Genomic DNA, 22,748 nt, shown 5'->3' on the forward strand with positions numbered 1-22,748 from the left:
AGTACGTCCCACCGTCATCTAATCCAGCATATCGCTTTCTATTTTAGCAATATCCTTGAATTATGGGAGGACAGACAGCAACACCAGCTCAAATCCTCGAACTCTCCATAACCTGCAACAAAACTCGAGGGTTTCCAAGGAGTAGGACGCCATGGTGTGGAACAAAAGAGGCGGAGGTGAAGTCTTGAGGGAAAAATAAGTACATATAAAATACACCCAAAACCCAATGTAAAAAAGGCTAATACAAAACGAAGAATAAATTGAAAGCTAAGAATCTTGGGGAAAAGAGTAAATAAAAAAAGGGAGGGAATGAAGAGCGAAAATAGATATAGTTTGCTCAGACTCATATGGCCATCGTGATATTACCCAACCAACAACGAAGGCTACCAGATTAGTACAGCTCACTGACTTAGAACCCACATGCACACCCGAAAAATTCCTGGAGTGAATAAGGGCAACTGGCTGCCTACGAAGTAAGCCTTCCAAAATGCTCCCATCATCAGCCTAGAACACCCGGCGCACTCGCAACGGCGCAAGCCTTAATTATCGCAACGATCCAACATTAAAGAGGCCAGTTATCATAGCATGGGATAAGAGAGGTCAAGTTAATACAGTTCCAAAACCAAGCTGAGTATTCCAAGGAAAAAAAAACGGGGACCAATTTGCGTAGATGAAAAACAGGAAATGAACAGTGTCAATACTGACCGAAAATCCGAGAAAAGAAATTATGGATGAAAATTTTCGTAGAACTTATGATAACACATTAAACCAATGAGGACAACGCAAGCCCAGAACCTCCCAATGGCAAAGAAAACAAATCCCAAGAAAAGACTACGGAAGAGAACGATGCTGAAGCCCAAACAAATCAAGGTAAAATGTTAATATACATAAGACCGAACGCACAATCTTTAAAAATTTTAAACCACTTGTAAATGGGATTTTGACATACGTAATCGAATCATAATAGAAATGGGATAAAACCATTCATATATATATATATAGAAGGCAACTAAGGAAAACCGAATAGCGAAAATAAATATATTTTGCTCAGACTCCCCCCGATTATTGAACATCATTAGATTGGCGCGCTGAACGCTGGGCACTTAGCACCGGGGATCGAGTCACAACCGAAATGTATACCGAAAGTATTCTCAGCCAAAATAAGAGGAACAGGTTGCCTAGGGAAAAGGCCATCCAAAGTCCCCTTTTTACCAGTGAAGAAGCAGCTCAGCTGGTTAGCTATGAAGCAAGCCACAGAAAGCACGTTCAGGACCAGTGGAGTAGTAGGACATCTTAAATAATTCAACCATCAAGCAAGAAGGCCCAGCGCATCCTCAACTATTGCAAGTAATTCACATTCAAAGGGAAGGTCATCATAGCATAGGACAAAAAGGAATCAAGTGAAACTTTTAAAAATAGAAGGCCTGAACTAAAAGCAAGGAAAGCAAAGTAACCCAAAAGCTGGAAAAATCAACGAAAGCCACGGCAACCCGAACTCAACATATGCAGGACTAAATCAACACATGCCGCATTAAGGATTCAACAAATTGAATTCTTAAACACTCTGGCAAAATCTGATTGTGAATGATAGTAAGCCAAAGCACAAAGGTATAAAGTAAAAGCATTTAATGTCACATTGCAAATTTCAGCACATTGAAGAGGACAAAGTAGAAAAACAGAATCAACTGTAAAGGCTAGCTTGCCACTTTTTTTTTCTCGGATGAGGGCTAGGAGCATAATGACATCCAATATTCCACAAACTGAACCTCGCCGATAGTTTGCTAGAATTCAGATTCATGAATCCCAAAACGGTTGTGTATGTAGAATCGTTGAGGCAGTGTACAGGAATTAATCAAACAGCTCAAATTAATCAAACCGCGGAGCTTATGCATGTTTTAAAAAGCATGACATATCATAGAGGCAGATAGAACCAATCGGCAAAAAGTATAAATGAACCCACGAAAATGCATATTTCATGGACAAACTTGTAGTGGATAAACAGATATAGAAGAACATAGAAAACTTTTGGTAAAAACTTTTTTTTATCGTTAGTAACTAAGGGCATGATTTTAAACCTTGCAACGAAACCAGAGTCTAAATTTCAGGGAGTAAAAAAGTTTGAAACTCCAAGGCGAACGGTAGAAAAGAACGTAACCAGAAACTCTTTACGAATGTTGAGGTGGAGCAACAAAATTAAAGCTATTGAAAACTCCATGCAGTTTTAGAAGAACTCCAAACTTTTAGAGGACAAATGAAAACATAAAACCAAATAGAGGGATTCCCAAGCACACGGCGTATTTTAAGGCCAAAAGTATGCATGAACTAAAGCAACAAAGGCTAGTTTATAGTACATAGTCTATTTTACAAATAAGGACAAAGTTGAAACACGAGAATTGAGAAATTTTCTGTATCTTATTCATCTAAATCCATTCTCTTATATAGAGAGAGGAAAAAGCTTTACATGGAAGTACAGGATTGTATCCTGTTATACAAAGAAATAAATAATACTATCCTAATAAGAAAGTAATATACATAGTAATATATATAACATAAATGGTAATATATATATATTATATATGGTAACATATATAATATATATATGGTATGTAATATATATGGTAACAAAAGTAAAGCATTATAAGTTATGGCCATCAACCCTGGAGTACAAAAAGAGCTGAGGAAACCCCTAGGCACGCAAGGAGAACAAAAAGGGTATGGAGGAAGGCAGCAGCAGCAAGTACGCATAAACTAAAGCAACAAAGTCTAGCTTATAGTACATAGTCTATTTTACAAATAAGGGCAAAGCAAAGCATTATAAGTTAAGGCCATCAACCCCGGAGTACAAAAAGAGCTGAGGAAACCCCTAGGCACATAAGGAAAGCCAAAATGGCACGGAGGTAGGTAGCAGCAGCAAGAAGTAGGTGCAAGCCTGAAGTACAATATGAAGACCAAGGGAGGAGCACAGGGCTAAGAAGCCGACCCTGATTCAGAGGAGTCAGTCGCCATAGCAGCACGGCCCGCGCGAAGGCGATCGATGGTCGCGCGGTATTCGGCAATTGTACGGCTCAGTTTTTGGTTCTCATCTATATACCTAATTCTTTCGGCAACAAATGAAGCGTAACAATCCCTGAGAACACTGTGTTCGCGCTTCAATTTATTTAACTGTCCATGGAAGTCATTAAACTGAACGGTAACATTGTCGTACATGCTTTTATACATTATGCAGTCGTCATAATTTATATCTTTCATGTGAAGATCGAGCTCACACTTCATTCGCTGGATAGCCACGCGAGCTGAATCATCCTTAGCTAGAAGAAAATCAGGGGAAGCAGCACCCCATCAGCGGGCGATTTCGACAATCGCCCCGTTGCGTGCGATAGGAAGATCTATATATGCAACGAACCAGCCTTCAGCACCGGCTGTGGCAACACAATCAGGGACACGGAAACCCAATTTCTGGCATATTCCTTCAAGTATTTTACTAAAATAGAGTTGAACAATCGACATCCTGACAATTGTGGTTAAAAGGGAAATGAGAGAATGAAGCAAACAATTTAGAAGTGTGAAGAGATAAATTGTAAAAATCAGCAGGCACAGGGACCTCAGAAAACATTTGTTAAGAAATCACCGAATTATGTATATCATAATTTATAGGGAATAGGCTGATCCTTTTTTGTTTTTGAAAATGCATTGGTTAAATACAAAGGAATGCGCAGGGACCTTAGTAAACACCAAAAGTGATCTCAAGTCTTTAAAAAATTTCGTATGTTCATTGTAATTTAGAGTGTGTAGACTCAGACATCACTCACCAAAAAGAGCCTAGAGAACAAAAGTTCAATTATAGGCAAGGCGAGCCGGGCGCCTAAAAGGGCACAGCAACACACAACCTAGGAGGGAAAAGCCAAATCAGTGACATCAGGCATCCCAAGTTTTGTATAAAGAATTTAATAAATTTGAGCCCTCAAGCCTTACTCCGGAACAGGGGACAGCAGTAGAGAACCTAGGAGGTAAAAGGCAAAGCACTGACATCAGCCACTCGAAACTCCGTATAAAAAATTTAACAAATTCAATTGTCCAAACCTCAGGAATAAGCCAGCCACCTCAGAGTACAACAAGTATTATAAGAGGGCCCAGTAGAGGTAGGTGGCCGATGGAATCTAAAGCAAGAATAGTAAACGGAGGTAGAGTATAGGGAACCAAAAGGCCAAATCTTAGAAATGAAGGCAACCAACCCGCGGCACCTCCACATAGATGCATGAGTATTTATAGGTCCCTGCTGCAACTGGGGAGTAAGAAGGAGATGGGGATGCGGGGGAGTGGGGCAGGCTTCCCTGGGGGCCCAACCGTACCACCACGTGAGGAGAGAGAAGGGCGGCGGAGTAGATCAGAGAGTGGGAGAGCGCCAATCACAGGCGAGGGGACACTACGGGCCTGAGGGAACCCATATCGGGCGGCCACGCAGAAGAAAGGGGTGAAGCCCGGACAGGGAAAGGGAGGGGTGTTAGATTGTAGGGTAGGGTGAATAATTACATACCATAAACCTTACGCCCATCAGGTAGCCCATATCTGGCGGTGGTGGGGAGAAGGACGACGTTGGACATTGCAAAGAGAGGGGAGGCGGGTACGGCGCACGTGCGGAGGAGTACGACGATGCCCACCGCAAAGAGAGGAGTTGGGACACGGTGCACACCGGCAAAGCTAGGGCTCCTGCCACACGGTGCGCCCGCACGTACGGGGTGAGCGACAACGCCCCACATCCTGCGGCACCTGCGAGGGCTTGGCTTCGTGAGAGAGGGATCGGGAGAGAAGGGATCGGGAGAGAGGGCTTGGGGAGACAGGTTTCGGGAGACGCGGGTAGGACGACACGTAGCCCTTCGGAGCACCCACGCGTACCGAGCGCGGAAGAGAACGGTAGAGGGGGGGCGCCGAGGAGGCGCCACGTAGGGCACAGCAGAACTGAAAAATTAATATATCTATAGATATAGGGAGTTAGGTGTACGCACAGCACTGCTCCAGATAATTTATTCAATCCCGTTGCTCCCCTCTCTACAGTATTCGGCCATCTTGCCGGCGGCAGTGAAAGCGAAGTATATTGAAGCGGCCCCACCACGATGCAAGGTAGATGGGGGTTTTAGCACTGTAGCAACGGCAACAGCATGTGAGAGAGAAAGCGAGCTCTGAACAAGACACTCTTCTTCCCGACTCTAGTCCCTCTCTGCCTCTCTCTCTCTCTCTTTGATTTCCATCCATTTCATTTATAGAAAAAGGAAACTCCAAACATCTTCTCTCTCTCCCCTCCATGGCGTCCCTCTCCCCTCTCCCCACCGCCCTCTCCACTCTATCCTCCTTAAACCCCAATAATAATCGTCTTCCCTCCGGACACCGCCACCACCTCTCTCTTCTCCCCAAGAGAACCCTAACCCTCTCCGCCACGAGGTCGACGGATGCTGAGGGTGGGGCTCTGGATTCGGCTTCTGCGGTGGTGGAGAAGAAGCCCAAAGCCGCCGTTTCTGCGGATCCTGAAGGGAAGGAGAAGCAGCAGCCGGAAGCGGTAGCTGCTGCTGCTGCTGGTAATGGAGCTGCGGTGAAGGCGGAGATGCCCAAGTTTAGGGATCCCAGGTGGGTTAACGGGACATGGGATTTGAAGCAGTTCGTGAAGGGTGGCGGAACCGACTGGGATGCCGTCATAGATGCTGGTTAGTCCCCTCAAATATATTTGAGCATTTCAATCGTCTTCTCCGCATTTTTATCTGTTTGATCGTTTCCATGTTTGCTATGGGTATCTCTTGCTCGATTGCTTTGTAATTGTGCCTCTTCAAGCGATGTTGCACGGAGTTGGCCTAGGTTTCAGAGCAGACAAATACGGTGAAATTACATATGGAATGTACTTCTTTTTTTTTTTGTGTCCTAATTCAGTGTGTAAAGTGCCCCAATATCGCTGTCAATCGATTTGAGAAGAGAAGACTGAATTTGCAAACGAAAATGTTATTTTGTTTTTCTGTCTTCACATTGTTAGAAAAAATTTCAAAAGTTTGGGAAGAAGTTCTTGGTTATGAATCAGTACTTTTCATTGGCATTCTTTTCTAGAGCAGTTTTTTCGGTTCTTAATTCTACTACAAATTGCAGTTACCTTTTTCAAAATAAAACAAATACCTACTGCAGCAACTTTTCGAATGCCAGTATTGCTATGAAAGTTTTTACAAGGCTTCGCAATGAGAATGCATTTGTTCGTAAGCAACAAAGGATATGTAAGCAATTCACGGATTATGGATTCTATTCTCTTTTGTGTCTAGCTGCTGGTAGTAATTAATCTATATTGTGACTAAGAGAATATCGCCCAAGTTAGGGCATGGCATTATTTGACTTGCTGACCTCGCAATAGGAGGAGGGCAACCTCCTTTCTTTTGTCCTAAGAAACAGTGAGGGGAGAGAGCTGGGATAATCATGGATTAGATATCTGTAAACGCTGCGACAACCGTAAGCTATCGACATCCTGCATAATTTTCATATGAGTATTGAATTCTCCTTCAAACTTTTTACTGCCTCTAAGAACAAATTTTAATATTATTTGAACAGTGATGGTTCTTTTAAGCTGATCGGGTCGGTGGATTGCTACCTTGCAAACGCTTTATGTTGTGGTGTGAAATCAACACCATCTCTTTGTAGCAAGCAGATTCCTCCTTATGATCTGGTGCTGTAACAGTGGCATTAAAGTCTCATTTCTTGCATAATATTTTTGTCCTCGAAGTAATAAACCCAATAATTCAGTTACATGCGTAGTTGTTCATTCCTTTTCTGGATTGGTCAATAGTAATTTATTTTTCCCCTTTTTCTTTCCAATCTGCCCATAGGATTGTTGCCTTCTTTTCACAGAATCTCTTTCAGTTTTTCATTGCTTCGTTTGATGGCCGAGTCCATGAATATACTTCTGCTCTTTATTTGACTAATTGGAGATTGGCTATCATGATTAGTTTCTCACATTCATCGGTTGTCTAGTCTTGTTATGAAACTGTGACGCCCTAATTCCTAGGTGGGTTACTCATCCCAGAACTACTCTAGCCCTACACGCTTTATCCTATTAGCCTTTTGGGCCTAGTCACCACCCAAAATATTATAGCCGGATTAAGAGATTTAACCTTGTTATATCTTATGTATAGGGGATGTCACATTTCTCTCCCCTTTAAGCCCTTACGTCCTTATCAGAGTCAAGCACACTCACAAGCACCAGGCGATGTGGGACTCGTCTCGCTAGCCATGTGGATTCTAGCTTAGCTTGTAATTCCTAGATCCTGGCTTGGCTTGTCATTCAGACCTTGATTCAGTTGAGACTCATCTCACACTTTCGGCTATTGATTGGCTTTGGTACCAACTGTGACGCCCCTCTTCCCAAGGGTGTCATCTATTCTAGAAGTACTCTAGTCCTAGCATGCTTAATCCTCTTAACCTCTTGGACGTAGCTACCACCTAAAATACTAAAGTCGGATTAGGAGGTTTTACCCTATATTATCTTTACATATAGGGATGTCATAGAAACACTAGAAATAGGTTGAAATCTTGTCGAGCATAGGCAGCTTGATAGATCAGTTTGGTGCCATTGAGAGTAGAAGTATGACTTCTGAAGCATTGACACACTTGTGCGCCAATTTCTCTATCTTCTTGTCAAGTTATTTTCCTTTTTGGTTAAAACTGCACCAAAATCTAATGTACAGAACATTTGATCACTGTGGCAGTAATGCTTACTTTTATTAACTTAGGCCTCAATACTATTTGTGAGTTCCACTCAACATAGCATCCTCAAAATGCACTTTTAACCATTGAAAAAATGCAACTCAGCGTGTTGCTGGTCTTCATTATTACTGTCACGCCCCGGGACCGGCGGAGGCCCTCCCGGTAGCGTGCCCAGACCCGCCATATGCCTACACATATAAGACGTCTACAATAAAAGAGGAAGTAAAGCAAGAGGTAGAATAAATAGAATGAATAGCAACTCATGATATCAGAGCAAGTAAAGTTCTATCATCTAAACCAGAGTAAAAGAAACATATCTAAACAATAAAAGTAACCATAAGTAGTACAATATCTGTCTCAAAGGTACACAAAAGGGTGGTCTCTAGTACACTGGTACAGCTCTCAACCTCTCCAAAAAGAAATACATCGAGAGGTAGACCACCTAAACTCGTCACTCGCTGAAGGGCTAACTCAAAGCAACGCCCTTCCCACGGTCCCTAGCCTCTCCCAGCGTGGAAGGCTTTGAAAGAAAACATAAAACAGAGGGCATGAGAACTATAATTTACAGTTCCCAGTGGGCAATTACTGACCTCAGCTCAATGCACCACTAGGCCCCAAAAGGAAAGGGTAAGCCAAAAAGAACAATAGTGACGAATGAATTGCATTTATGAAAGCATAAATAAGATGCCGAATAAACTACACTGCAATTAAACATGATGTTTATATAATGCACGTTTACTCTGTCGTAACCAACATGTCTCTACATGGCCATAAGTAATTGTCATGATTTGCTTTGTGGTATTATGAAGATCATATTTTAATAAGATAGGCAATGTTTACATAAATGCAATAAGCAACCTCTCCTAGCATGCTACATGTATATATGTATGCTCATATGTTTCAAAACTATGCTAGAAGCAAATCCAAGTAATCCAACTACTACTATCTATCTAGTAGTGATTATAACACACTCGACACTGTGCCGATTGTCGATTTTCATTTCCAACTAAGGACCTACCAAAGGTAGTCCAGCTTGTGCCGCCTAAGTGCCTGTGGTAGCCCAACATCCCTACTCTTGGAATGTGTCTGTCCCACTCGACCCCGTAGGCTTCTCAATACCGCACGAGCGAACATAAGTCGCGTAGGCTAACTCCGGAGTGCCGGCTTGTAGGGAGCGACCCTCACAAGCATGTGCGAATGAGCACAAATGGCAAGCAAGCATAGTCAACGTCTCAAGTTTTCAATCATCATGTCTCTAACATGGTATAGTCACTAGCATCCTGAAGATCTAGCTCTAAGTCACAATGTGAAGTTCCAACATTCACTACGCCTAGTGATCCTTGATGACACTTAGACAATTTAATGTTCAACATAATCCAAATCCCTTAATGGCCCTAACCATTAGGTTCAATCATGTCCCGAGCTCAATGCCGCTTGATGACGTTAGCTCTCTAAATCACATAATAACCAAGTTCGGTGCCTCTATAAGGCAATTTTGTTACCCTTCAAGTTTCAAGTAAACTTAAGTTTGAATGCATGTATCAAGGCTCATTTAGACAATGAAAACATGAACCAAGTCTCATATAGAACGCTAATGCAACCCTATGTCTCTCAAGCAACTCTCTACTGCATAGAGGTCCAAAATTTCATTACATGTAACATAGGCATTTTAAGCATTCTAAAAATCATAATAAATGCACGTAACATGAATTTGCATGCTTTTTCAATTAACGATACATATATCAGTATATATGAAAATTGTCATATTATAGACTAGGTCAAACCCACCGAACCGTCGCGTAGTGTCTCATTTCGCTGAACGAAGTTGTCCACGAGTCTCAAAATACTCTAAAAGTATTGAGCGAAGAGATACACGAGCATTACGATCAACTATAAGATCAAACGTTAACAATTATAGCAAAAGGGCTAAAACTCACCTAATGAGTGGAAAATTTCTCTCAAGCTCCAAAAGAGAGCTAAATTCCTTCCAATCCAACCCAAAGGAGGGCTCTAATCCAAATAATTTAGCCCCAAAAGCCCTAGAATCAAAATGCCCAAAATAAGCCCTAAATCTCCAATCTAGGGTTTCATCTTGAATCTATCAATAAAACTCGAATCGAAAGGGAGAAAATAAGTAGATTACCTCTTAGAAGCTTCAATCCAACCTCTAAACTCTCTAAATGCCAAGATCTCCCCCCAACAATGCTCCAAATCCAAGCCCCAAACTCCAACAATGGTGGAAATGCCTCCAACAAGCAAAAAGAAAAGTTTAATCTCTTTAAAACCCAACAAAAAAAGATCCAAACCAAAGAGAGGCAAGGTGGGGCTCCTCTAACCTTGTCTCCCTGAGTTCTCAGCTCAAAAGAAGCCCCAGGGGGCGTGGGTGCTGATATAAGAAGCCCACAATTGTATAAACACCCCTACAGTCCAGACTGCACGAAAAATGCCCCCTTGTACCGGTACACGGGCTCTTGTACCGGTACAAGCCCTACGAAAATCACAACCCGAGGCTCGGGTTGGCGGGTTCAGCGGCTCTGTACCGGTACAAGCCCCTGTACCGGTACAACCATCAACCCTTGTACCGGTACAACCATCAACCCTGTACCGGTACAAGGCCTGCTGAAAGCTACCCGAGGGCTAACCAAAAATCCGATTTTTCAGGTTTTGATGCACAGCTTTAAGCCTCACCTCTCGGGATGCGAGTTATAGGTCGGAACACTGTTAACGACCTACCAGAAAGTTCGGAATTGCTCAGCACACAACCAACCACTCGAACCTCGCAATTTGCAAAGGTCCAGTGTGTTACATTCACCCCTCCTAAAAAGGAGTTTCGTCTGCGAAACTCAAAAGCAAAGTACCTCAAGCATCCATTTGAAAAAGATCGGGATAGCGCTTCCGCAGTGCGCTTTCCAACTCCCAAGTGGCCTCGCGCTCGTCGTGGTTGCTCCAAAGCACCTTTACGTAGGGGATCTCACGGTTCCGCAGTCTCTTTATTTCGCGAGCCAAAATCCTTAAAAGTTGCTCTTCAAAACTCAAGTCATCCCGCAGCTCCATAGGTATAGCATCCAACACGTGAGCCGGGTCGTGGTTGTACTTCCGAAGGATCGATACATGGAATACGTTGTGTAAACTCGATAGGTTCGGCGGTAGAGCGAGTCAATACGCTACCGGGCCTACACGCTCCAAAACCTCATACGGCCCAATGTATCGGGGGCTCAACTTACCCCGGATTCCGAATCTTCTAATTCCTCGGGTCGGCGAGACTTTCAAGAAGACGTGATCTCCAATCTGAAACTCCAAATCTCGCCGACGTTTGTCGGCATAACTCTTCTGCCTACTCTGGGCTGTCAACAGTCGCTCCCGAGCAATGCGAACCTTGTCCTCTGTTTCCTGGAGCACATCAGGGCCTAAAGCCAATCTCTCGCCAATTTCACTCCAATGAAGTGGCGATCTACACTTCCGTCCATAGAGTGCCTCGAACGGTGCCATCTTGATGCTTGCTTGATAACTGTTGTTATAAGCAAACTCTGCCATCGGTAGATGCTGCGACCATCCTCCCTGGAAGTCAATCACGCAGGCTCGAAGCATGTCCTCGAGAGTCTGTATAGTACGCTCCGACTGCCCGTCACTCTGAGGGTGGAAAGCTGTACTGAAGTCCAAACGCGTACCCAGAGCGTCCTGTAAGCTCTTCCAAAAGTGGGATACAAAACGGGGGTCTCGATCTGAAACGATAGAAGTAGGTACCCCGTGCAATCGCACAATCTCATCCAAGTATACCTGTGCGAGTCTCTCACCAGTCCAAGTAGTGTGGATAGGTATGAAATGTGCTGATTTCGTCAATCTATCCACAATCACCCAAATAGCATCATGCCCGGCCTGTGAGCGTGGCAATCCCATCACAAAATCTATGGTGATCTTTTCCCATTTCCACACTGGAATCGGTAGGTTCTGCAACTTTTTCGCAGGAACTCGGTGCTCAGCCTTCACCTGTTGACAAGTTAAACATCTAGCAACAAACTCACCAACATCCTTTTTCATCCCGGGCCACCAATAAAGTAATTTCAAATCCTTGTACATCTTGGTGCCTCCCGGATGTATAACATACGGTGCTCGGTGCGCTTCTTGAAGAATGTCCTCTTTAATGCCCAAGTCCGTCGGTACACAAAGTCGTCCGCGGAAACGTATCAATCCATCACCGTCTAAAGTGAAGTCACCGGTGCAATCATCAACCATCTTAGCTCGAATCCTTTGCAACTCCGAGTCGGAAGCTTGCTTTTCTTTTATCCTTTCCAAAAGTGTAGGTTGCACCACTAAAGTCATCAACTTCAAAGGTATATCAGGAGCCACCACCTCCAACTCCAACCGCTTCATCTGCTCGATCAACGGCTGTTGAGTAACCATAAGCATCGCTAAGTTCTCCGTCAATTTCCGACTTAGCGCATCCGCCACCACGTTAGCCTTGCCCGGGTGGTAAAGTATCGTCAAATCATAATCCTTGAGTAGCTCCAACCATCTGCGCTGCGTCAAGTTCAACTCCTTCTGAGTGAATAGATACTTTAAACTTTTGTGATTCGTATATACTTCGCATCGCTCGCCGTATAAGTAGTGGCGCCATAACTTCAATGCAAAGACCACGGCCGCCAACTCTAAATCGTGAGTGGGATAGTTCCTTTCATATTCCTTCAATTGGCGAGAAGCATACGCGATCACTTTCCCGTCCTGCATCAAAACACAGCCCAATCCATTAAAGGAAACGTCATTATAAATCACATACCCTGCTCCAGCAGTCGGCAAGATTAAGATCGGGGCGGTCGTCAATCTCTGCTTCAACTCTTGGAAGCTTCTTTCACACGCATCATTCCAAATAAACTTGGTGCCTTTATGCGTGAGCCTCGTGAGGGGAGTAGATAACTTTGCAAATCCCTCAACAAACCGTCGGTAGTAGCCGGCCAAACCAATGAAGCTCCGTATCTCGGTCACGCTCGTCGGCCTCGGCCAATCCTTGATAGCCTTAATTTTTCTCGGGTCCACGGCTATGCCTGATCCTGAAATCAAATGGCCCAAAAACGCCACCTCTTTAAGCCAAAATTTACACTTTTTCAACTTGGCGTAGAGCTTCTTTTCCAGAAGCACTTGAAGTACAAGTCTCAAGTGTTCCTCGTGATCCGCATCACTCCGGAAATACACTAAGATGTCGTCGATGAATACCACGACGAACCTGTCTAGATAAGGCTTAAACACACGGTTTATAAGATCCATAAAGGCTACCGGGGCATTAGTAAGTCTAAACGGCATAACGGTAAACTCATAATGTCCATACCGTGTTCTAAAAGCCGTCTTCGATACATCCTCAGGTCTGATCCTCAACTGGTGGTATCCCGACTGCAAGTCGATCTTGGAATACACGCTGGATCCCTGTAGCCGATCAAATAGATCGTTGATCCTCGGCAATGGATACTTATTCTTGATCGTGACTTTATTAAGTTCATGATAGTCCACGCACAAATGAAGTGATCCATCCTTTTTCTTAACAAAAAGAACCGGTGCTCCCCAACTTGACACACTCGGTCGCACAAAACCCTTGTCCAGAAGATCTTGTAACTGTGCCTTCAGCTCTCTCAATTCTGCTGGTGCCATCCTATAGGGTGCCTTTGAGATTGGAGTAGTTCCGGGAACGAGATCTACCACAAACTCAATCTCCCTGTCAGGTGGTATGCCTGGAAGCTCCGCTGGAAACACATCACCAAACTCCAGCACTACGGAAATATCCTCAACCCTAGGGGCGTCATCCTCACCCCGGCACACAACAGTAGCCAAGTAGGCTACGCAACCTCTACTAATCAACTGCCGAGCTCGAGAAGAGCTAATCGTCATCGCAAACAGCGAACTCTGGCATCCTCGATACACAACCTCCGCCTGCCCCGGCTCTCTAGACGTCAACGTTCGATTTTTGCAATCGATGGTGGCAAAGTACTTGGTCAACTAATCCATGCCCAACACAACATCAAACTTCCCGAGTTTATGCAAAGCTAGCAAGTCCACAGGCATGGTCCAATCTCCAACCCGAACAGAGCAACTGGGGCAAAACTCCCGAATGTTCAAAGAGTGATCGGGTACAACAACTCGTCCCGGACGCGACAAGGATACAAGTGGGATGCCATGCAGCTCGGCAAACAGCCGATCTATGAATGAATGCGATACACCGGTATCAAATAAAGCTTTAACTCGAATACCATGAAGTAAAATGATACCTGCGACCACATTCTCGGCTGCCGCCTCCTCCTCAGTCTAGGCCGCGTACATAGGCACGCTTGGGGCCTGTCGTGACCCCGACACTTGCCGCTGAACTGGCGGCCGTCCTGCCTGGTGATGCGCAGGAGATGTCCCCTGGCTGGGACCTGGCGATGCTGGTGCAGATGCCGAAGATGGCGCTGGCGCTGAACCTCTCGGGCAGTCCGACTGAAAGTGGCCCTCCTGGCCACACAAGAAACACCTGCCCCGGCTTCGTGAACACTGTCGCGGGTAGTGGGGACCACCACAGATCACGCAGTGGGGAGCCTAGCGACGATCAGGTCCTCCTCGCTGAGTAAACGAGCCACGTCCCCGCGACTGGCTCCAGCTCCTAGGGTTCCTCGGCGGCCTCCGTGAGTGCGTCTGGCTCGCACCCTCAGCCGCGGGCCTCTTTTCTTTCCCTTTCTCTGAACTCTCGCGACGCTCCTGCAGATCCGCCGCTCCTGCCTCTACTATTAATGCTCGATCCACAACCTCCCGATAGGTCTGGAGGTTGGAGGACTGTACCAACCGAAAGATAGAAGGCCGCAATCCGCGCTAAAAAATGCGGGCCTTGTCCTCGTCATCCCTTACAACAAACGGTACACAGTGAAGTATCCGGGAGAACTTCCTCTCGTACTCGGCCACTGACCGCTCGTCCTGGCGCAAGCTGCGCAAGTCCTGCTCCATCTTCCTCTTTGCACTGGTCAGGAAGTAGTGCGCCAGAAGAAGCTCCTTGAACTTCGTCCAAGTGATCGTTGTCAAGTCGGTGTTGGGGTTGTCCTGGATATCCAACCACCAACGGTAGGCCTCGCCGTCGAGAAAGTGAGTGGCGAGCCAAACTCTGTCCCGCTCCTCCACAAAGGTGTCTCGAAAAAGCTTCTCCATATGCATCAACCACTTCTCAACAATCCAGTGGTCGACGTTCTCGCCGTCAAACGTCCTCGTGCTGCACCTCCTGAACTCACTGAAGCAATCCATGAGCCGATCCTGCTCGGCTCTCTCGGCCATCACGGGGAACGCTGCCCCAGTCGCTGGTCCCTGAACAGGTAGTGCCGCAACCACCTCCTCCCGAGATATGGTCGCCGGTGCTGCACGTGAAGAACTGGGCGCGGGGGACTGTGCCCTCGGTGCGACGTCCACCACGGGTGCTGGCGTTGTGGGAACCTGGGTCTCCCTAGAAGCTGCTGCCTGCTGAAGTAACAGGTCCTCCAAATGCTTCATCCGCGCCTCCTCGCGCTGAGCAACCTCGGCCTGTCGCTGCGCCGCTGCAGTATGCTGCGCCAACAGACCAGTGAGGACCGCAAGCTGGGTCCTCAAGTCACGGACCTCGCTAGATCTGGAAGTAGCGGAGGTTTCGACCTCCTCGGGGTGTGCCGCATCATCCGCCCCGGCAGACTGGGAGCGTGTAACCGGCATCGTTACTACAAAACATAAAAGCGCAAGTTAGTAACCCACGCTATCGCATCCCCGCTCAAATAGATAAAATCCAAATCATGCGAAAGTAGAGAAGTGTCCTTCACTACTAACTCCCGATGTTACGTTGTCGGCCGCCAACGTAACCCTCCGCGAAGTTAGAAGCCATACACTCCGATCGAACTCTAACTTTTTAGAGTTATCATAACCCAATCATAATACTTTCGCTAACAATTTAATTAGACCTCGTCTCTCACGAGCCTAATTTTCTATAGTCCAACCGGCCTAAGATTTGCTAGGTCCACTAAGACTCAACCCTAGGCTCTGATACCAAATTAATTGTATACGGCCGGGACGGCGGATGGCCCTCCCGGTGTAGCCGCCAGACCGCCATTATGCTACACATATAAGGCGATTATTCATAAAGCGGAAGTAAAGCAAGAGATTGAATAAATAGAATGAATTAGCAACTAATGATATCAGAGAAGAAGTTCTATATCTAAACAGAGTAATGAAGACAACTATCTAAACAATAAAAGTAACATTACGTAGTACTTCGTCTCAAAGGTACACAAAAGGGTGGTCTTAGTACAACTGGTACATGCTCTTCAACCTCTTCCAAAAAGAGATACATCGAGAGGTTAGACACCTAAACTCGTCATCGACTGAAGGGCTAATAAAGCAACGCCTTCCACAGGTCCTAGCCATCTCCGGCTGGAGGCTTGAATGAATATAAAACAGAAGGTTGAGAACTTAATTTATGTTCCCAGTGGGCAATTACTGACCTCAGCTCAATGCACCACTAGGCCCCAAAAGGAAAGGGTAAGCCAAAAAGAACAATAGTGACGAATGAATTGCATTTATGAAAGCATAAATAAGATGCTGAATAAACTACACTGCAATTAAACATGATGTTTATATAATGCACGTTTACTCTGTCGTAACCAACATGTCTCTACATGGCCATAAGTAATTGTCATGATTTGCTTTGTGGTATTACGAAGATCATGCTTTAATAAGATAGGCAATGTTTACATGAATGCAATAAGCAACCTCTTCTAGCATGCTACATGTATATATGTATGCTCAAATGTCCCAAAACTATGCTAGAAGCAAGTCCAAGTAATTCAACTACTACTCTCTATCTAGTAGTGATTATAACACACTCGACACTGTGCCGATTGCCGATTTCCATTTCCAATTAAGGACCTACCAAAGGTAGTCCAGCTTGTGCCGCCTAAGTGCCTGTGGTAGCCCAACATCCCTACTCTTGGAATGTGTCTGTCCCACTCGACCCCGTAGGCTTCTCAATACCGCACGAGCGAACATAAGTCGCGTAGGCTAACTCCGGAGTGCCGGTTTGTAGGGAGCGATCCTCACAAGCATGTGCGAATAAGCACAAATGGCAAGCAAGCATAGTCAACGTCTCAAGTATCCAATCATTATGTCTCTAACATGATATAGTCACTAGCATTCTGAAGATCTAGTTCTAAGTCACAATGTGAAGTTCCAACATTCACTACGCCGAGTGCCCCTTGATAACACTTAGACAATTTAATGTTCAACATAATCCAAATCCCTTAATGGCCCTAACCATTAGGTTCAATCATGTCCCGAGCTCAATGCCGCTTGATGACGTTAGCTCTCTAAATCACATAATAACCAAGTTCGGTGCCTCTATAAGGCAATTTTGTTACCCTTCAAGTTTCAAGTAAACTTAAGTTTGAATGCATGTATCAAGGCTCATTTAGACAATGAAAACATGAACCAAGTCTCATATAGAACGCTAATGCAACCCTATGTCTCTCAAGCAACTCTCTACTGCATAGAGGTCCAAAATTTCATTACATGTAACATAGGCATTTTAAATATTCTAAAAATCATAATAAATGCACGTAACATGAATTTGCATGCTTTTTCAATTAACGATACATATATCACTATATATGAGAATTCTCATATTATAGGCTAGGTCAAACCCACCGAACCGTCACGTAGTGTCTCGTTTCGTCGAACGAAGTTGTCCATGAGTCTCAAAATATCCTAAAAGTATTGAGCGAAGAGATATACGGGCATTACGATCAACTATAAGATCAAACATTAACAATTATAGCAAAAGGGCTAAAACTCACCTAATGAGTGAAAAATCTCTCTCAAGCTCCAAAAGAGAGCTAAATCCCTTCCAATCCAACCCAAAGGAGGGTTCTAATCCAAATAATTTAGCCCCAAAAGCCCTAGAATCAAAATGCCCAAAATAAGCTCTAAATCTCCAATCTAGGTTTTCATCTTGAATCCATCAATAGAACTTGAATCGACTTAGAAGCTTCAATCCAACCTCTAAACTCTCTAAATGCCAAGATCTCCCCTCAACAATGCTCCAAATCCAAGCCCCAAGCTCCAACAATTCTGGAAATGCCTCCAACAAGCAAAAAGAGAAGTTTAATCTCTTTAAAACCCAACAAAAAAAGATCCAAACCAAAAAGAGGCAAGGTGGGGCTCCTCTTACCTTGTCTCCCTGAGTTCTCAGCTCAAAAGAAGCCCTAGGGGGCGTGGGTGTTGATATAAGAAGCCCACAATTGTAAAAACACCCCTGCAGTCCAGACTGCATGAAAAATGCCCTCTTGTACCGATACACGGGCTCTTGTACCGGTACAAGCCCCACGAAAATTACAACCCGAGGCTCGGGTTGGCGGGTTCAACGGCTCTGTACAGGTACAAGCCCCTGTACCGGTACAACCATCAACCCTTGTACCGGTACAACCATCAACCCTGTACCGGTACAAGGCCTGTTGAAAGCTACCCGAGGGCTAACCAAAAATCCGATTTTTCGGGTTTTGGTGCACAGCTTTAAACCTCACCTCTCGGGATGCGAGTCATAGGTCGAAACACTGTCAACGACCTACCAGAAAGTCTGGAATTGCTCAGCACACAACCAACCACTCGAACCTCGCAATTTGCAAAGGTCCAGTGTGTTACAATTACATATGTTGCAAATTTGAATGAGCCAAATAGAACAGGTTACTTGAGGGTTTTTGCAGTTTTCTTACAAGCAGCAGCTTTTAGAGCCCTACTCTTGTTTGACATCATTTTCCTATGCTTTTCAGAGGCCAGGAGGAGGAAATGGCTCGAAGATTTTCCTGAAGCAACTAGCAACGATGAGGCTGTAGTATTTGACACATCAATCATACCATGGTGGGCGTGGATCAAACGGTTTCACCTCCCTGAAGCCGAGCGACTTAATGGTTTGTTTTCACATCTTTCTTTTGAAAACTAAGTTGAAGTGGTATTTCTTTGGGCAATTATATATGCCCCATTTAAATTTATCTATATACATATATAGTGTATAAAATCAGAATTCTAGAATGTTTCCCTTAGGATTGATTGTCATACAAAACTATCCTTATCTTAAGTTAGGGTGTCATTCAATTCGAGAGGAAAGTTGGTTTACTGACAGAAAAATGATGTGTTAAGACGGGCATTTCCATTACTTGCTACATTCATCACTGGGTGTCTGGCCCCACGCATCTTACATTCTTGATGTCTCTATCTGGACGATCATATCGACTAGTGACCTGTCAGTTCATGGATTATCAGTTTTGTTAGGGTTTAGTGGGTTCTAATCTCTTGCCTAAATTCATTGTATTTTGACTCTTTTGATCGTAAATCTAGTGTCACAATTTGGGAGTGCCTATTTTCGTTTTGATAACGCTAAATCTTAGATAATCAGGTTCTTTCATCTTTAACTAGTGACATACACTATTGCATATAATAATAGCCAACTCCATGCATAAGAAATAAAGTTTTCAAAAGGCTTGTAAAAATGCAGATTGCGCCTGGATATATATGTAAACAGATGTTTTTGGAGGGGTATAGATGTAAATATCTCCTCTCATTTCCCATGAAGTGCGCCTCATGTCCTTTGTACCTTCGTAGGTCGAGCTGCCATGGTCGGCTTTTTCATGGCTTATTTTGTCGATAGTTTGACGGGCATAGGGCTTGTCAACCAGATGGGGAATTTTTTCTGCAAGACCCTGCTATTTGTTGCTGTAGTAGGCGTGCTGCTGATTAGGAAAAACGAAGACATTGAAAAGCTGAAGAAGCTTCTCGAGGAGACGGTGTTGTATGACAAGCAATGGCAAGCAACCTGGAGAGATGATTCTCCTACTGATTCCAAGAAGTAAAATATGGGAGATACACTAGTGTTATGCTTTGCCTTTTCGTTTTTATGAGCTTTTCTTAATCAGTAATAAGATTTTAGTCAGTAATAAGAACTTGCAAAATCCGATATGCCATGCTCCGGTTACAGTTGGTCTATTAGTGTTCCGCCTTTTCCCTATGTTTGGCCTTTTGCCCTGATGTTCCGAACTACTCTATTCTTTTGTTTCTTAATGATGTTTGTGAACAATTGAATCTAGCGATTGATTCGTTCTTTCTTCTTGCTTCCAGTTAATATTTTGGGGGAAGGGCAGGAACTATGTTTCAAACCACTCTATTCTTTTGTTTCTTAATGATGTTTGGGAAGAATTGAATCTATCGGTGATGATGTTGATGTGCATGTGTTGGTAGTGCTACTATTTTTCACATACTTTAGTATTAATAATTTGGACGGAATTGCTCACAAGCTTTATCAGGCTCTCTTTTCAATCTCTAATATGCCCATTTGGGACTTTGCCTTTTCCTTTGTTCCCCTTCTATTATTTATTTATTTATTTTTTGTAGGTTAAATGGACCTAGGAGTGCTGTGGTCTTTTTTTTCTTTTTTTTTTTTTTTTTTTTCATTTTGCAGCTATCAGATTGTTTATAAGCTCCATATATTTGGACTTTCTGTGCGACTCGAAAAATACAAATGCTACAGTATAGCCTCATTTGGCTACAATTATGTTCTTTGTCTTTCCTCAAAATTCGGTGCTCTACTGAATACGTTGGCTGATAAACTTGTCTAATTTTAATTCCACAAGGCATGAAAATGCGTTAAAACTGTGATCTATTATTGTTGGATGTCTAGAAAACTTTTGAAAGGTTTCTATTTTTGTGTCCAACATTTTAATTCGCATGAGCCATATGATGACACTTTTGGAACAGTTGGGTGTTGCCAAATTCATGTACATCTTTATTTAAATTAAGCCATTTTTTGACACGTTTTTTTTTGCATGAAGAAAAGGTACCATAGCTTAAGATAATTGCCTTATATATATATTTTTTAAAAAAAGTTTTCCTTGTTTAGCTAGCCGACTAATCTATTTTAATAGAAATAAAGTTAATAGTGTTACAAACAAGGATGTGCAGTTTGCAAAAGAATCCAATCCGCCGTGCGAATTGTTTAGTGAAAATGAAGTGATATATATTGGGCTAAATTACAGAAAATTCCCATGTAATAATCCACTTTTTCATTTTTTTTCCCTAATATTTAAAAACCTATACTTTGCCTTTTTGTAAAATGAAAAATGTACACTTCACCTCCTACCGTTAGGGTTCCGTTAGGGTTTCATTATAAAATAATTTTTTATGCCGAAAATACCCCTCCGCCCTTTTTCTTGTTGCTTCGCCTCCCTCCGGCTCGCCACCTCGCCGCCGCCTCGCCGTCTCGCCGTCCTCCGCTGCCTTGCCCTCGCCCTCGCCCACATCCCTTTCGCCCTCCTCCGCCGCCTTGTCTTCGCCCTCGTTACCCTTGCCTACCTCTCTATCAACACCCACCTCGATTTTCTCCCTACTATCGTCGAAATCTAGGGGCGGCGAGGGTGCAGGAGGAGAAGGGGAGTAGGTGGAGAAGAAAATAGAGAGAAATTGCGGCTGATTGAGGTGGGAATCACGGCCGATCGAAAGGGCGGCTGAGGAAGATGAGGAAGAAGACGAAAATGGCGAGGGGCAAAATGGTCATTTTACACACCGTAACCCCCCTGTGAATATTTTTCATTTTTATTTTATAAGACGGCAAAGTGTAGGTTTTTAAATATCAGTGAGGTAAGTGAAAAAGTGGGTTATTACAGGGAAATTTTCTGTAATTTAGCCTATATATTGCTACCATGTTGAGCAGGCTTAAGCTTTCTTCCCAAGTCTTGTGGTACTGAAGAAAAGGCGTTCTATTCCTTAATTACATGGTGTTCAACAAATCTTGCCGTTTAACTTTTTGCCTACGGCGTTGAATGGTGGAGATATAATCATGGGACAATTGCCTATATACTTCTGAAAAGTTTTCGATTTTCTTATTTACCTCTCTTAGAAAGCTAATATTAAAAATACCCTTATTATGTTCAAAGTTCTTTCTAATAAACCTCTAGAGTTAAATTCCGTTAGTGAGGTGCTAACAGTTGCCGTTATCTCTGAAAAATTACCATTTTGCTCATTCCAATATACTCTTGTACCGTAACTAACTTTTCTTATATATCCTTTATATAGCAAATACTTTTCTTATTTGCCCTTCAAATATCAATTAATTAATTAAGCACGTCGGGAGCGAACAAATGAACGGATGAGATCGATCGTAGCTAAACCAACCTTGGTGGTCGGAGGCAAAGTCAATTAATTCGGATTCGGCAAAAATTCAGTACGAATATAATTCGGATAAAATTCATCTTTTAATTTTTAAATTCGTTGAAAAATACGACTAAAAAACGGATTCAGCAATTATTCGGATACGTGATTTATAGGGATACTATACGTTCACCAATTAAAAATTCAAAATAAAAAATTAGCTATATAATAAATATATAATAATTAATATACTATATATATTATTATTATAATTTTTATATATAGATTAAATATATTTAAAATTATAATAAATAAACATATATTAATATATAAGAATTATATAATTAAAAGTATTAATAAATAATTACTATAAATAAAATAGTATATAATAATATTTCTATATAAAAATAAAATACTATATGAATATATATTTATAAATAAAATTTTATATATATATATATATATATATATATATATATATATATATATATATATATATATAAGCACGTATTTCAAATTTCGGTCTGTCGACAGACCCATTTTTTGGCGGGACATAAAATGAATTCCTTTTTCCTTAATGAATTTCTTTTTCCTTACGTAACATTTTAAATATAAGAATAAGAATAGAAATAGAAACTGGAATGAATACGTAAGTTTTTTATAACAGATTACGGGTGTAAAAATTCTACAGAAACCGGAATAAATACGTAAGTTTTCTATAAGAAATTACAGGAGTGAAAATCCTCTAAAATATATTTCCTATTTAATTTCAAAAGTAAGTTTTCTATAACAGATTACGGGTGTGAAAATCTTATAAAAGATATTTTCCTATTTAATTTTCAAATTTTTTTTAAGATATTTTA

General features: G+C 42.9%; 1 protein-coding gene across 2 annotated transcripts; it reads left to right on the forward strand.

The window, feature by feature from the left end:
* Positions 5,032-19,828, forward strand: LOC109713333 (light-harvesting complex-like protein 3 isotype 1, chloroplastic). 2 transcript variants are annotated; one of them, XM_020237359.1, is made up of 4 exons: positions 5,032-5,696; positions 5,821-5,880; positions 18,519-18,656; positions 19,348-19,828. In XM_020237359.1, the coding sequence occupies exons 1-4, from the start codon at positions 5,300-5,302 to the stop codon at positions 19,593-19,595; spliced, it is 843 nt and encodes a 280-aa protein (XP_020092948.1). In that variant the 5' UTR covers positions 5,032-5,299; the 3' UTR covers positions 19,596-19,828. The 2 variants fall into 2 exon arrangements, with proteins under 2 accessions (XP_020092948.1, XP_020092949.1); XM_020237360.1 differs by lacking the exon at positions 5,821-5,880 and having other exon boundaries at positions 5,046-5,696.

Source organism: Ananas comosus, linkage group 7, assembly GCF_001540865.1.
Source record: "Ananas comosus cultivar F153 linkage group 7, ASM154086v1, whole genome shotgun sequence".
Classification (NCBI taxonomy): Eukaryota; Viridiplantae; Streptophyta; class Magnoliopsida; order Poales; family Bromeliaceae; genus Ananas; species Ananas comosus.